This window comes from Urocitellus parryii, chromosome 5, assembly GCF_045843805.1.
Source record: "Urocitellus parryii isolate mUroPar1 chromosome 5, mUroPar1.hap1, whole genome shotgun sequence".
Classification (NCBI taxonomy): Eukaryota; Metazoa; Chordata; class Mammalia; order Rodentia; family Sciuridae; genus Urocitellus; species Urocitellus parryii.
Window position 1 is genome coordinate 118173291 of NC_135535.1, and position 14876 is coordinate 118188166.

Consider the following 14876-nt stretch of genomic DNA (forward strand, 5'->3'; position numbering starts at 1 on the left):
ATCTTTGTGGAAGGGGTGACAAGATTCTCCCCTCACTGGGAGCTTTGGAGGGGGGCGGGGGACAGGCAGCAAAGAGAAGCTGGTAGGTGGCCTGTGGTGACGCAGGTGATGAGGCCCTCCACCCCGGCTCCTAGGTCCCCGTGAGGTCCACACTATTTCTATTTCCTGTCCTAGCAGGAAATAGACCCACGTGGAAACGATTTTCTTTTGGAAATAGAAACAGGAAGTAAGAAATATTTCTTCTTTCTATTTTCCCCAACTCTTTCTTAGTTTTCTTTTCTTTTTTTTCCCAACTCTTTCTTTAATGTCTACATGCTTCTTTTATAAGAGGGAAGAATTAAAAATAGAAGGACTTTGGCGAAGGCCCTCAAAGGAGCTTTCCCAACTACTGAGAGGACGTCATGCCTTCTAACTCCCTGTCTTGTCATTCCTTCTTCCATGTCTGATCTTGGTTTTTAAAGTCAGGCAAACAAGCGCTGCAGCATCCCAGGGGCCTGAAGAAATCAGGCTGTGGGTGAGAAAGAGCAGGAACACAGGTTCTCAGTTCAAGACGACCTCGATGCTCTCTGGATGCCCAAAAGGCCTAGATCCACTAAGACAGACAAGGGACAGAGCACCCTGGGGTCTGGCAAGTGGGTGAATAATGGGGTGGATTAGCAAACCTCAGACAGCTGAAACCTAAACTAGCAGAGGTTAGAAGCCACCCAACATCCCACAGGTGGCAAAAGGAACTGGTGGCAACAGGAACCCCAGAGAGTGAAGTGGAGGTGAACTGGAGATCAACACAGTTGGAAAATGAGCTAGACAGCTGTCCTGTCTCCTCCTCTTTTGAGCAGATGACTGGTACTAAATCCTGAAGAAGGGCTAAACCAGGAATTTGGGGCTGGGGCAACTCAATCCCAGCCAGGGGTGGGACTCAGTGCTGAAAACAGGAAGATGAGGTTGATATCTACGTATTGAGAGACCTTGACCTCATTTCCCCCAAAGATCTCAGAACACTGGCAGCCAGAACTGGACCCTCTGGGCCAAAGGTTGGACATTTATCTTCTGGTAAAAATCCACCAATAGAAAAGAAAATATCTACAGATACTGCAGTAGCAGGTGATCAGGGAGGAGCTTAACTAAATCACTTGCACCCACACAGCGTTAGATCAGCTTTTCAGTAGCTCCCTCTTGACTACAGACAACCACATTTCACCAACTACATTTGGAAGGTCTGTAACATAAAAGAGAAAGAAATAAAAGGATAACTGGAAAAAGGAACCCAGAAGGAACAGGCAAGCAGGTAGCCAGTAAAACAAACAAATAAGAGCATATGAATATCTTCAAAGAGCTACTAGAAGATATTCCAACTAGTAAACAGGAATAAAAATGCTATAAGAGAAGAACATTCAGAGAACCACAACAACAAAAAGTTACTGGAATTGAAAACAATAACAGTGGGAATGAAAAATTTGGTAGGGGGCTTTAAAGCTAAAGCTGAGGGACATCTTCCAGAAAGTCAATCAAGAAAACAATGATGGCACATAGCAAACTATAAAGATTAGAAGATCAAGTAGGAGACCCAATAACTGAATAACAGGAAGTGAAGAAAGTACAGAAAACATGGAGAAACTAAATGGTCAAACATGGTACAGTGTGTCCTGGTGTCCACGGGTTCTGTGTCTGTGGGCTCCACCAACAAACAGAAATATTTCTAAAAACCTGCATCTGCCCTGAATATGTACAGACTTTTTCCTTGTCCTTATTCCCAAAACAGTGCTATGTAAACAGCAAGACCACTATTTGCATTGCATTTGATATTATAAGTAACCTAGAGGTGAATTCAAGTGTATGGGAGGATGTGCCTCGGTTTTATACAAATACCACACCATTTTATATATAATTCACAAGGCACTTGAGCATCTGAGGGGTATCCTGGGAAGCAATTCCCTGTGGATTAACAATATTTAGTAAATATAAGAGATAATAATATTTAAGAGAACCTTACACATTTGGAGGATGTGTGTTTTTAGGCTGTAAAGACTAACTCAGTACTGAGCACAGTGGGTGGAAACAGAACCCTAGCAAGGAGCATCATTATGAAAATTGAAAACATGAAAGGCAAACAGAAGAATCAACAACTTTTCAGAAAGAGAGAAAAAGAGTGTGTAAAAAAGGCCAGGAATTCAAACAGCAGAGCAGCACTGTCAGCTAAGGCATGATGGCAAAGTTTCAACATTCTCATTTACCTGTTTCCTTCTGGAATTCTGTTCCCAGCAAACTCCCAATCAAAGGGACAAATAGAAACAGGTATATTTGAAAACGCAAGTTTTCAAAAATGTTTTTCTCCAAGATGCCTTTTCTTTGAAAGTCATCTAAAAATTAGGAAGCTATGATATTCAGGAACAAGGAATCCAGCCCAGGAGACTTCTAGATGATGGCTTGTGGCTGGCCTGGCCCAACAACCATCCAGATAGAGCAGAAGCAGAGGCCCTGAGACACAGCTGCAAGAGGATGGGAGTCCCGGGGTTCCTCCCAGGTTTGTGTGATTGACAGGAATTGGATAATCAGGGGCAAGGACAGGATGGACTGGTGGCAGGTATCTAGAGAACTAAGGAAATGGAAAAATAATACAAGTACTGACTCCAAGGAAAATATAAATGGGAAAGAATCATAACTCAGGTTTTCACTGTGTGTAGCCAGCCTCCCTAAGGTGAACACTGCTTTTAATGGGGATGGTGTGGGGAAAGCAGATGGACAAGAGCTAAATTCTGAAGTTGTATAATGGGAAATTAAAAGATAATGCTTAAAAAATTTAAAAACTAATGAGCAATAGTGTTTAAGAGAAGCCAGATACCAATATGTATATGTGTGTATTTATGCACATATGTGCACACATCTGTATCTATCTATAAATATCTCTCTCTCTCTCTCTCTCTGTATATATTTCTTGTCTAACCTAATTTATATAAAGTTCAAGGACTGGCAAAATAACGGTGCTAGAAGGCAGAATAGTGTTCATCTTAAGCTTAGGCAAGTGTATCTAATGGGATGCAACATAAGAATGTTCTGGGATGATGTAAAAATCAGTATGTGGATACAGGTGCAATCACACAGGCGTCTATGAAGATAAACAGTCATCAAGCACTCAGATTTACATACCTTGTATAGTATGTACTTTATACCAATTAAAAAAAGGAATAGAAAAAAAGAAGCAGGACAATGTTACTTATTGATATAGAGGGAACACAAAATAAATAGCTAATAGGTGCTTGCTTAGCATATATGAGGTTCTGGGTTCCATCCCCAGCAGCACAAAATAAACAAACAGCTAAAAATGTTGAAAGTGTTTGCCCCTGGAAAAGAAGAAAGATGAGATGAGCAAAAACTAATTTTTTTCTGTAGTGAGTCCTATAGAATTATTTTGATCTTATTAAATTATATGCAAGTATAACTTTGATTTTTTTTAAATGCCAAAAAACATCAAAGGACTTGGCTGGCAGATGCTGTACAGCTGCCTGCAAGGTTGAATAAAATGGACCCAGGACCTGAAGGCCCTGTTCCTGGCTCTTCTCTCTCCTAAGTTGTGGAGTGGGGAAGGGCTGATGCCACCCAGGTGCCCACTCTGGTGCCCGGGACCTACAGGCCATCCAATGGAGAGTATTCACATTGCCCAAGGGTCTCTGCTGCTTTGAAGATGAGCAAGCAACCTTCCCAGCCTGCCCTGGGTGACCAGACCCTGAGAACAGGTGACAATCTACAGTTTGGTCTCCGACTCAACAGAATCAACGATGAACTGACCTGGCCCCCACCTCCTCACCTCGCAGGTTCCGGATAAAGTCCTCCAGCATCATCTTCCGGTCAGGCTTAATGTTGGGGCTGTACATGTCGGTGTTGAGGAGGATGATGGCAAAGGCCAGGATGAAGATGGTGTCGGGGTTGTGGAACTGCTGCACCACCTCAGGGTTGCACATGCAGTAGCGCTGGCTGTGGTGGGGGAGACGCAGGGTGGCACCGTGAGCTTCCTAAGCTCCAGCAGTGGGGACTGTCGAGGGGATGACCCAGCTGCCCGAGGGCTTTGGGCCCAGGGAGATGATGGTCTGCCCCATATGGAAGTCCTCTTCCCCGCTGAGAGGACAGGCTAGCAGCACTGCTCCCCAGGTGCCCCCCAGGACCAGCCTCACACAGATGCTCAACACCAATGTGCTGGCTGGTGGGGACGATCGACGGGCAGTCCATCTGGAGGGCCCCACATTGCTTCCAGCTTAGAGGGCTCAAAGGGTTCGGCCCCCCTTGTTTCCTTTCCTCCTTTCCCTCCAGCCCACCCTCATGCTGCCTCAGAAGCACCTCTGGTCTCTGCAGTCCCAGCAGCTCTGCTTCCCCACCCACACTCCCAGGCTCTAGGCACATGCGAAGGGGGAAGGGTCCTACCTGAAGGCCTCTATGAGCCGCTCCACCTTCTGGGCCTCCCCCTGCACACGGATGTGAGCCTGGAACTTCCGCAGGGCCTCATCCAGCTCCATGCTGGAGAAGTCCATCTCATCCACCACGCAGCTGAGGGCAGGTGGAAGGAGGGGTGGTGAGGACAGGTGGGGACCTTCTGCTGTACTTGAGTTTCGGGATGTACAGCCAGGGCCCTCTGAAGTGGGCAGGAAGGATGGACATAGGGTCTCCCAAGCTCACTTCCCCTCAGGAGTCTTCCAGGAATAACCCAAGAGCACAGTGTTTTCGTACCTCCTCTCTACCAATACAACAGCCCCGTCAGGCAGGCCACAGGCTGTAACCTCCATTTCACAAGCCAGAAACCTGAGGCGCAGAGCAGTCAGCCGGTGCCCAAGGCCGCAAAGGCAGGGGGAGGCTGAAGTCAGACCCTCCTACTCCAAGTCCCAAGAGCCCAGAGTGAAAGCAAGCTTAAAAATGGAGTAACAGCTGTGGCCTGGAGTCCCAACGAGGCAGGAGGCTAAGACAGGAAGGAGCACTTGAGTTCAGCAGTTTGAGACCAGCCTGGGAGATAGAGTGAATAAATAGAAGGTATTTTTCTGATCTTTCAAAGACCTGTTGGGGAACCCCAGTTCTCAGGGGAGTCTTGTTGGGTAGGCTGGGACCCCTGATTTAATGTGGGATGGGGCACTGTGACGCACAGAGCCAGGTTCTGGTCCTGGTCCTTGGCTGAGCTTTTTGTGACTTGAGTTAATGGACTCCCCCCTTTTAAGCCTCAGTGTGTTCTTCTGAAGAGGGAGGAGGTCAGAGTCCCTGCTCCCCCAGGGACTTTCCACCTGAAATGCCACTCGAAACCTGAAGGGTTCCTCGAATGTCCCATTGCACTGAGTAGTGGGAAGAGGAGTTGGGGACATCCACCAATCCCCCTGCTTCATAGTGGTCTCATTTTTCTGGGCTGGATCACTCCCAGGGGCCTCCTCAGCCCCTACACCCTGCCTTGTCCTCCTTGGGCGTGGTCCCATGGGCCTTGCTCACCGAGGCCCGGCAAAGCTGCAGACCTCCCCTGAGCATCTAAGCATCGTTCCTCCCCTCAAGCTGATAGCAGAGCATGAGGCGGTCGTAGCTGCTGACAGACTCAGAGCTGTCTTTCCCTCTCCCCCCCCCCATTTCTCTCCTCCCTGCTGGCTCCTTACAGCCTTGACCCCCAGTTCCCAGTGCTACCATGTGGCTGGGCAGGACTCCAGCCCCCCACACCCTTGGCCAACTCCAAGGCAGTATCTAAACCCCAGGCACTAATCACCTCTCACAGTTCCTTGGCCCTCCAGGGTGTGCCCATGGCTACAAGCACGTGATTCAGTGCACAGCACACCCACCAGTGGCTCAGAAAACATCTGCAGAGTGGCCACGCAAGGGGTGGGCTCTGAGCAGGACCCACGTTCTCCATGTTCCTAGAAGACCAACAGAGCCCAACTCTGGTGTCAGCTGTCCAGAGAAAGCAAGGGGAGTTGCCACAGGGCATCTTGGTGGGCTTGGAGTCTGCCTCCCCCACTTCTTTCAGGGGCAGGGGTTAAAAAGGAGTGCGTGTCACCAATGAGTTCTAAAGAGGGAAGGTAGGACTGAGAAGTAGTTAGAGGCTTCTCTCCTTCCTGACCAAGGGCAAGGCCATGACCATGATCTGCTAGCTGCAAGCTCCCCTTGCTTGGCGGGAGGCCTGCTCTTCTCAGGCTTGTCTGCCTGGTTAGGAATCGGGGAGAGATGGGCTGGGAGCTGGAGGCAAGAACCTTGCCTGAGCATAAGAACCAAAAATGTCAGTATGTGGGCACTGAGGGATGACTGGGCAGGTCCAGCCAGGTGAGAGGACACTCCAATTTCCCGGTGGCTCCCGTTACCTCACCCTGCACCCTCCCCAGCTGTAATACGGCTCTGAGGACAGCACCATCAGGCCCACACGGGTGAGTCCCCACTGCCCAGTCCAGCAGGGGATGGTTGAGCACCACTGAGCCACAGAGCAAGGCTTTTCTGGAAGAGACCCGCAGTGATGGAGACCAGATCCAAGGAGAAGAGAGGAAGCAGAGAACAAGAAGATGATGAGACAGACAGGGAAAGAGAAAAGGAAAGCTAGAGAGTGAAAGAGAGAAGCAAGGAAGAAAAGGAGGGAGAAAGATCAACTTAAAAAGGGGGAGACAGCTGGGGGAGAGGGACAGAGTGAGAAAGAGAGAGGGAGAGAGAGAGAGAGAGAGAGAGAGAGAGAGAGAAAGAGAGAGAGAGAGAGGATTTAGATGAGGAGGACTGAGGAGGGTGGGCCAGGGCATGAAGCAGAAGACAGCCACATTGTGTCCTCTCACCCCAGGATCCCCGACACCTAGGAGGCCCAGCAGGATGACAGCGGGCCCAGCCTGGTCAATGCAGACCAGCAAGCCTGGCTCCTTGGAGGGTTCCCAGGATGACCCTTGGCCCCTGTGGTCTGGCACCCAGCTGCTCCCCACGACTGGCTCCCATCTGTCCATCTACCCTCCCAGCCTCTCCCCTGCCCTTTCCCTGTGGGCTCCTGAACTGAGGTCTTGGTTTCTCTTCCCTCCTCTAGATCCCACCCTCCACCCCGCCTCTCTCCATGTTCCTTCTGCCCCAGAGCTCTGGATCAGTCCTTCCCCTGCAAAAATAATGACAGAGGTGGGTGCTGGAGGCCAGGGCACCATTGGGGGAGGTGGCGGAAGGAGGTGGCAGCTGGAGAGGGTGGGATCTGCTCAGTCAAGCACGATGGCCTAGTTTCCCGTCCTCCACTCAGGTGACATGTAGCCGGTTTGCACGCTCACCCGCCTGGGGCTGTGGTTAAAAGCTCCAGTAATGAGCCAAGAGCCCTGGACCAAAGGCTGGGCTGGGAGATCAGCCAGGTGGAAACACCCACCACAAAACAGGGAGTGCTGGGTTAATCCTTCCTGGGCCTGTGGGCTGGGGGGACCTCAGGGGAGGACATCTGGGCTTCAGAGCTGGAGCAGCCTCTAATTCAGCACCTTCCAGTGCAAGGAGGTGAGAGGTCATGTGGGAGGGAGGAAAGGAAATATGGATGCTCGCAACACCCCCCCCCCCCATTCCTGCGTTCCTCTCTGACTACAAAACTGCCAAGTAAGGGAGGGGAAGGGCTGAGTAGTCTCTGTACTCCTCCCCAAGGCAAGCTGCTTCCTCTCGATGCAGAACCCACTTCCCAATTCTGACGTCCCCTAGCCAGAGCCCAGAGAAGGGCGAGCCCACAGCTGGTCTCTAAAGGTGCTATATGCTCCCCATGGTGCACTCTGTGTCCTCTTGGGGAAGGTGGCTGGGAGGGGACTGTGTGCCCCCCAGCGTGCTGCTCCTGTGGACCTTTACCTCAGGGTCTTGCTGCCTTGGAAGCATCATCAATCCTTGTCCCTCACAGCATGGTTCTTTTGGCCTCTCTCTCCTGTACCTTTCAGCCAGCACCTTGACCTCTTCTTCCTCTCTCCTCTTTGCTTCTCTTTCCATGGCTTCTATTTTGCAGCATCTAGCCCTTTAAACTCCACCCCCCTCCACCTTTCTTTCCTACCCTGGAATCCCTGTGGGGAGCAGACTGGTGACAGTTTATCAAATCCTTCCTACTTTGACCCAGGACAGTCACCTCTTCTTGTTGATCACCTTTAAGGCAAATAACATCATACATTCCAGGTGTCTTCCCTGGTTGGATTCTCTTTCCATTTTACAGAAAGGAAAACTGAGACTGCATAGGGACTTGTCCCACACTCCCACTACTAGAAAGCAGTCTTTCGGATCCAACTGGGCCCTCTAGGGTGCACCCCTGTGTGTCCACTGGGGCAGCATGTGGTCCAAATGCCAGTGGGAGGCTCTTGTTTAATGAGTGTTGTTCTTAGTGCTTCACTAATCACACCATGACTTAATCTCCTCAAGCCTGTGCAGTATTAGCCATTTTCAGGAAACTGATGCTCACAGGGGAGTCGGCCCTGCAGGGGGACTGCACACATCACATTCCTTGTGGGCATCTCCTGGTCGAAGCAGGGCTGCCTCTCCCACTTCCCACTGCTCTCTGCAGCTCAGTGGCTGGTGCTAATGTGTCTCTCCCTGGGGGCTGCCATCTTCCCCAGATGCCTGGTGGGGGCCTGGGAGGAATTCAGGAGGTATGTTCCAACACAGTGTGGAGGCTGATTCTTGGTGTGTGAGGAGGCATTTGTCCATCGGTAGCCAGCAGGAAGGCTGTGTGGGCACCTGCAGTTCAGAGCTGGCTTGGGCACACAGCCCACGGCAGGGGCTCCCACCTCCCTACTTCTGGAACTTTTCCTGACCCTGGGAGTGGCTGGCTGGCTGGCTGTCTTTCAATGAACACGCATTGAGTGACTCCTGAGTGCAAGGGTGGGCAAAAAATACAAACACAGTCTCCGTCCTGGGAGAGAGACAGACATGAAATGAAGAGTTGAAAATAATTCTTTATATGTGTGATGAGTTCTATGCAGAGAAAGGGCATGGTTCCATGAAAGGATGAAGCAGAGATTATTTTATATTGCTGTGTCCTTAAAGGCCTCTTGGGGGACATGACATTTTGGCTGAGATCTTAAAGATATGTAGGGTTGAACAGGAAGAGGAAGCATATGCCAAGGCCCCGTGGTAGGAAAGAACTTTCAAGTACCTATAAAGGGTCAATGAGAATGCAGTGCAGAGTAACAGGGAGAATGGAGGACAGTGAGACTATGCAGGTGGGCATTTCTCTCATGGCCTGCAGAGAGAGATCTTAGAGTTTATCCTAAATGTGGTGGGATACAGTGGCAGGGAATGATCAGGGCAGTGACGTGATCCATTTTTTAAAGATTTCTCTGGTTGTTGGGCAGAGAATGAATGAAAGAGATGAAGCAGAGAACAAGAATGAGCTGGACCCTGAGTCAGGACGCTACAGCAGAGATCCAGGCTAGAGGTGATGAGGCTTAGGTCGAGACACAAGCAGCAGAGACAAACTGAGTGCTTGATCCAAGCAACCTCTTAGGTGATAGGAACGTGGGAGGGTGGAAAAGGAGGAGTCAATGGATCTCAGAGTTCGGGCTTCACTGGGAGTCCGGAGATGCTACTCCCAAAGATGAGTACATGGGGTGGACACAGTTAGTGGAGAAGACATCAAAACTTGTCTTGGCCACGTTCAGTTTGAGATGCTGTTGCATATGGTTTGATTTCTCCCTTCTAAGAATTGCTCTCATGAACACCCCAATGCGTGCGTGTTTTTATTTTACAAATTAAAACCTTACCCTGGCCCTTCATTGCTCACTACTCTTCTTTGCAGTCATGCTTCTAGAAGACGACCCTTCTTGTGCTCTCTCTGCTTCCTCATTTTCACTCATTTTTCCGTCCATTCCACTCAAGCATCTATCCACAGCACCCCTCTTGACAGGGTCACCACTGGCCACCATGTTGCCAGATCCAGTGGACTCTTTGTCCTCATCCAACCAGCTGTTGGCAACATCATCCCTCCTGCTTACATTTCTTCAAGGCCTTCTCACATTCCTAGTACGAAAGCCTAGTTCCTCAGCAAAAAAGGCAGCCTGTGCCACTAACATCTCAGCTTCTTCCACCTCTTCCGCCTCTTCCCCCTGGTGGCCCCTCTTTCAGGCCTCTGCACTTCGCACACATTATTCTTTATTCCTGACACCCATTGTACCCTGGATCTGCCCTCTTCTTCTCTGGAGGTGCCTCTCCTCCTCTCTCTGACCTCTGACTTGGGACAGTCACCAGGCCCCTTTCTAGATGGCCTCATCTATTCCAACAACTGTAACTGCTACACACTGACCACTCTTCCCTGTCCCTTGCAATGACTTTACTAACTAGTTACTTTGCTTCTTGGCTGATCTCTGTCTATGAAAGACCAGTACCGTGCTACCTAGTCCGGAGCTCTTGCGTCACCACCAACTCTATGCATTTGACTGGCACTTGATGGGCACTTCTGAGATCTGGCTGGCTGAGGGCACCTGGGGTGCCGTGGCTGGAATAGCATCACTGGGCAATGCTCATGAGAGGATAGGATGCACTGGTATTTCTTGCAGGCAAGTCAGGCTGTACATCTTTTGTTTTACCTGATATTTAACAGTTTGACTTGCTTGAGTAAATATTTGACAATGTCTAGTTTTATAAATTCTGCAGATGAAATGTCCCCAAGCCCAGCCATTCCCCTCCCTCTTAAAGTGAAAACATATACAGCATATTCGGTATAACTGGTACCAATGCAGTGGTATGAAGCACCAACATATCCATATGCAAAGACCGAGTGTCCCCAGTTCTCACTAGCTCTGGAGGTTGTTCACAGTGACACGACCCCTCGGCTCCCCTCCCACTCCTGTCACAGGCTCTCGGTCCCGCCTCCTCCCCTGCTCCTGGTGGCTACTGCTGCAGCTTAGGGCCTCATCCTCTCCTACTATTACTGCAATAGCCTCCCTTCCTCCAACCATCTTCCAGAATAGTCCTTCTAGGACACTCAGTCTGTCACTTACTACCCTGCTTACATTTCTTCAAGGCCTTCTCACATTCCTAGTACGAAAGCCTAGTTCCTCAGCAAAAAAGGCAGCCTGTGCCACTAACATCTCAGCTTCTTCCACCTCTTCCGCCTCTTCCCCCTGGTGGCCCCTCTTTCAGGCCTCTGCACTTCGCACACATTATTCTTTATTCCTGACACCCATTGTACCCTGGATCTGCCTCCGGTCTGCCATGGCATTTCCCTCCTTGGGTCAGGACGTGCTTACCTGTCCTCCCTCCTTACACTCTGAGCTCTTTCAGGATAGGGCAGCTCTTCTCATCTCTGTATCCCTAGTATATGTATGAGCTCAATACATGTTCTGTATGATGAATGAATGAGAGACCAATGAACAGGACCTTGTGCATGTGGTCAACTGGAGAAGAACTCCCAGTGGCCTGCACATCTGGAAGGACCACCCAGTGGCACTGGATTGCTTAGCCTGCTTTATCAAGATCATCCAGAGCTGACCCCAGACCTGTACACAACTGCAGGGAAATGACCCTGAGGATTCCAGAGGGTAGGCAGTGAGTGGGGTGGGGTACACATGCTTTCCTCTGAGTCAGTGATGAGAACCAACCAGGGGAAACTGGACTGCTTCCAAGGCAGCCTGTTTGGACCTGTCTTGGGAGGTGCTGCTGATCTGATCGGTGAGAGAATCACGAGTTGTGCAGGTTTTGCTTGGGCCTCCCTCTTTCCCGTAGGTTTCCGCAGAGGCTGCAGCAAATACCTGACAAGGGCTCGGGATGCAGAAGCACAGATGTTCCTGCATCTGTATAAACAGGTACAATCTTGCATCAAATTGCTTGTTAACACTGATCAGTGTGTGGAATCAGTTTGTGTGGAGGAGAAATGAAGCGTCCTATGCCACTGTGATCAAAATGAATTTCGTCATCTCATTTTTTTTTTTCTTTAAATGCGAGCAAGACAGTGTCTGGCAGACAAAAGAACTGGTTAGGAGCCGAAAATAGGTAATAGCAACAGCAGGGTGTTTTAATTGGCCGGAAGAGATGGTAAGGATCTAGAAGGTGAGGCCCCAGCTGAGGCCTGGGGAGAAGTATGTAGCTGTGCCCCAGGGGGGTCTGCCACGAGATGTAGAAACCTGGTTGGATTCTGCAATTCTTGGCTTATGTGATTTAATTAAAAATCTCTCTGTCCACCGGAGGGTTATTTTTGTTAGTCAGAACTCATAACATGTTCCACAAAGGTCAAGGCCTTTGGGGAAAATGTGATGGGGCTGAGAAAACAGAGCAGGGAGAAGCTGACTCAGGGTGTTCCTGGTGACAACACAGGGACAAAGAGAGTCTCCTTTGAGGGGCCCTCAGAAGGGATGACGGCCAGTCACACCTGGAGCACTCAGGAATCCAAAGAACTCAGTTCCAACTACCCAGACAAATCAGGAGACAAGGTGGGTGCCTGAGACACTTTTCCTCAGGGACTCGGCAGCATCACTGTTGGTCAGTGATTCTCAAATTTAAGCCTGCACGGGATCACTTGGTGGGCTTACTCACCCCAGACTGCCGGGTCCTACCTCCAAAAGTTTCTGATTCAGTAGAACCAGAGACTGAGAATTTGCATCACCCATAAGTTTCCAGGTAAGGCTGATGTTGCTGGTCTGGGGACCACACTTTGAGTAGCAAGACACCATGCCAGTAACAGTGGGTGGCATGGGAAGAAGTCAAAGCTTTGGGGTCAGATACCTTGGGTTTCAGTTTGGTTTCCTCCTCTAGCTACTCAGTCCAAGTCAATGGACCTCTCTGTGCCTCAATTCCTAACCTAGAGAACAGAGATCGTGCATATCACATCTACTGGGCAGGGATGCTATGAATTTTAAGATGATAATGTGCATAAAGTTCCTAGATACAACAGGGTTTTATATACAATTGCTTTCATTATGTACCTGGAGACCACGTCTAGTGAGTGACATGCCACGTGAGTGAGTGGATTCAAAGTCCCCTCTAGCTTAGATATTGAGAATATCCTTCCTTGCCAGGCATGGTGGCACATGAGTATAATCCTAGTGGCTTGGGAGGCTGAGGCAGGAGGATGGCGAGTTCAAAACCAGCTTTAGCAACAGTGTGGCACTAAGCAACTCAGTGAGACCTTGTCTCTAAATTAACTACAAAAAGGGGTGGGGATGTGGCTCAGTGGTTAAGTGCCCCTGGGCTCAATCCTTAATACCAAAAAAAAATAAATAAATAAATAAATAAATACCCTTTCTTAACCCCAGGACTACAAAAACAAAAAATGAAACAAGAAAAACACCTTTTCCTTCACTGCCAATTGATTGTGCCTGAAATTGCATCATTAGACAATCATCTGATGGCCCTTTAAAATATGCAGAGAGAGGAAGCTGAATCTAGCTCAGACCTCCTGAGACTTATGAATTGGTTTCTCAGCTCTGCCTTCTCCCCAGATGACAGGATCAGAGCACAGCAAATAAGGCAGAGTCAAAGGAGGTGAGAGGACCTGATTCCACTCCATTTCTCTGCCACTAGAGAAATGGAGTGGAATCCTCTCTCTGGCCCCCCATTTCTACCTAGGTAAATAAGAGGTCTGAGCTAGCTGATCATTCCAGGGGTCTTTTGGTGCTGTGCTTGCAAGTGGACTCACCAGGACTCTAACTGCATGCAGAACATGTCTTTAGATGCTATAGGGTTAAGGGCTTATTTGGCCTGGCTTTACATCTCAGCCATTGATGAGCTCTGTGACTGTAGGCAAACTACCTAACCTCTCTGTTCCTTGGTTCCTTCATGTAGTAGAAATGAACAGCACTCACAAAACTACTGCCGAGACAGAATGAGGCTTCGCCATGTGAGATCTTGGAGCAGCACCTGCTGCACACGGTCGATGCCTGATACATGTGAGCTGTCAGTATTATGCTTCCCAGCCTGCTCCCTCACCAACGCCCTTCTGCCAGACCTCAGGAAAGGGTGACTCCCTGAAAGCCCCTCCTAGAAGTTCCACATGAAAGAGTGGTCAGGCCAGACGCAGTGGCGCATGTCTGTAATCCCAGCAGCTCCCAAGGCTGAGGCAGGAGGATTATGAGTTCAAAGTCAGCCTTAGCAACTTAGTGAGGCCCTCAGCAACTCAGGGGGACCCTGTCTCTAAATAAAATACAAAAGGGGCTGGGGATGTGGCTCAGTGGTTAAGCACCCCTGAGTTCAATACCTGGAACAACAACAACAACCAAGTGGTCAGCTGGAGCCACAACTGAACGTTACCCAGGGATTGAGTGAGACCCCTCTAGAGCGAGAGCCTGAGTGATCAGGAAGGGGTTGAGTGGTAGGGATGTCCATTATGCAGGATGTCCAGTTCACATGGGGAAGTGACCACACTGACACGGTATTGTCAACCCTGGATTTGTTTGTCCCCCTCAACTAGGGTCTCCAAGATGTCCACATAGAGAAGCCAGGGAGTCCTCAACTCCCATGACGATTTTTACTGTCCAGGAGAGTCCTTGTCTATCTGTGGCAAGGTAGGGGATGGGAGGGGGGCTTGGAGAGGTAAAGGGTCAAGGCCAAAAGCCAAAGACACTCCCTTGCCTGTCTGCCTTCCTTTCTGCTGTACTGCTGGGGGCTCAAATCCAGGGCTTCATATATGCTAGGTAAGCACTCTACCATGGAGTGGCACCTCAGTCCCTCAAAGACACCACTTTTCACAGAGACACACTGCCTTTCATTCCTTTAGGCAGTAGGAGTGCAAAGTTTTCAAGCGGTGGAAATAACTCCACTTCTTCTCTTCCTGCCCGCCCCAGGCTTCCTTCTATCCTCCTCTAGACCCATGAGTCTGCCTGGGCCCTCGCCTGCTCTCGCCTGCTCTCCCTTTCCTCCTCAGGAATGAGAGAACTCTTCTGAGATGACATGCAGCACCCTGGGCAGGATGTTCTTGAATCATTTCTTCCCAGTGATGAAAGGCCAGAGCCTTGCAGTCTGTTAAG

The 14876-nt window shown here is 49.7% G+C and overlaps 1 protein-coding gene across 2 annotated transcripts in view; it reads right to left on the minus strand.

The window, feature by feature from the left end:
• The window catches only part of Iqsec3 (IQ motif and Sec7 domain ArfGEF 3), a 103386-nt gene that overhangs the window by 13379 nt on the left and 75131 nt on the right, over positions 1 to 14876 (minus strand). For both annotated transcript variants that reach the window (XM_077798689.1, XM_077798690.1), the window contains 2 exons: positions 4414 to 4536; positions 3803 to 3969 (listed from right to left, as the gene is read on the minus strand). In XM_077798689.1, the coding sequence (XP_077654815.1) occupies positions 3803 to 3969; positions 4414 to 4536 (290 nt within the window). The remainder of the gene's footprint in view (positions 1 to 3802; positions 3970 to 4413; positions 4537 to 14876) is intronic.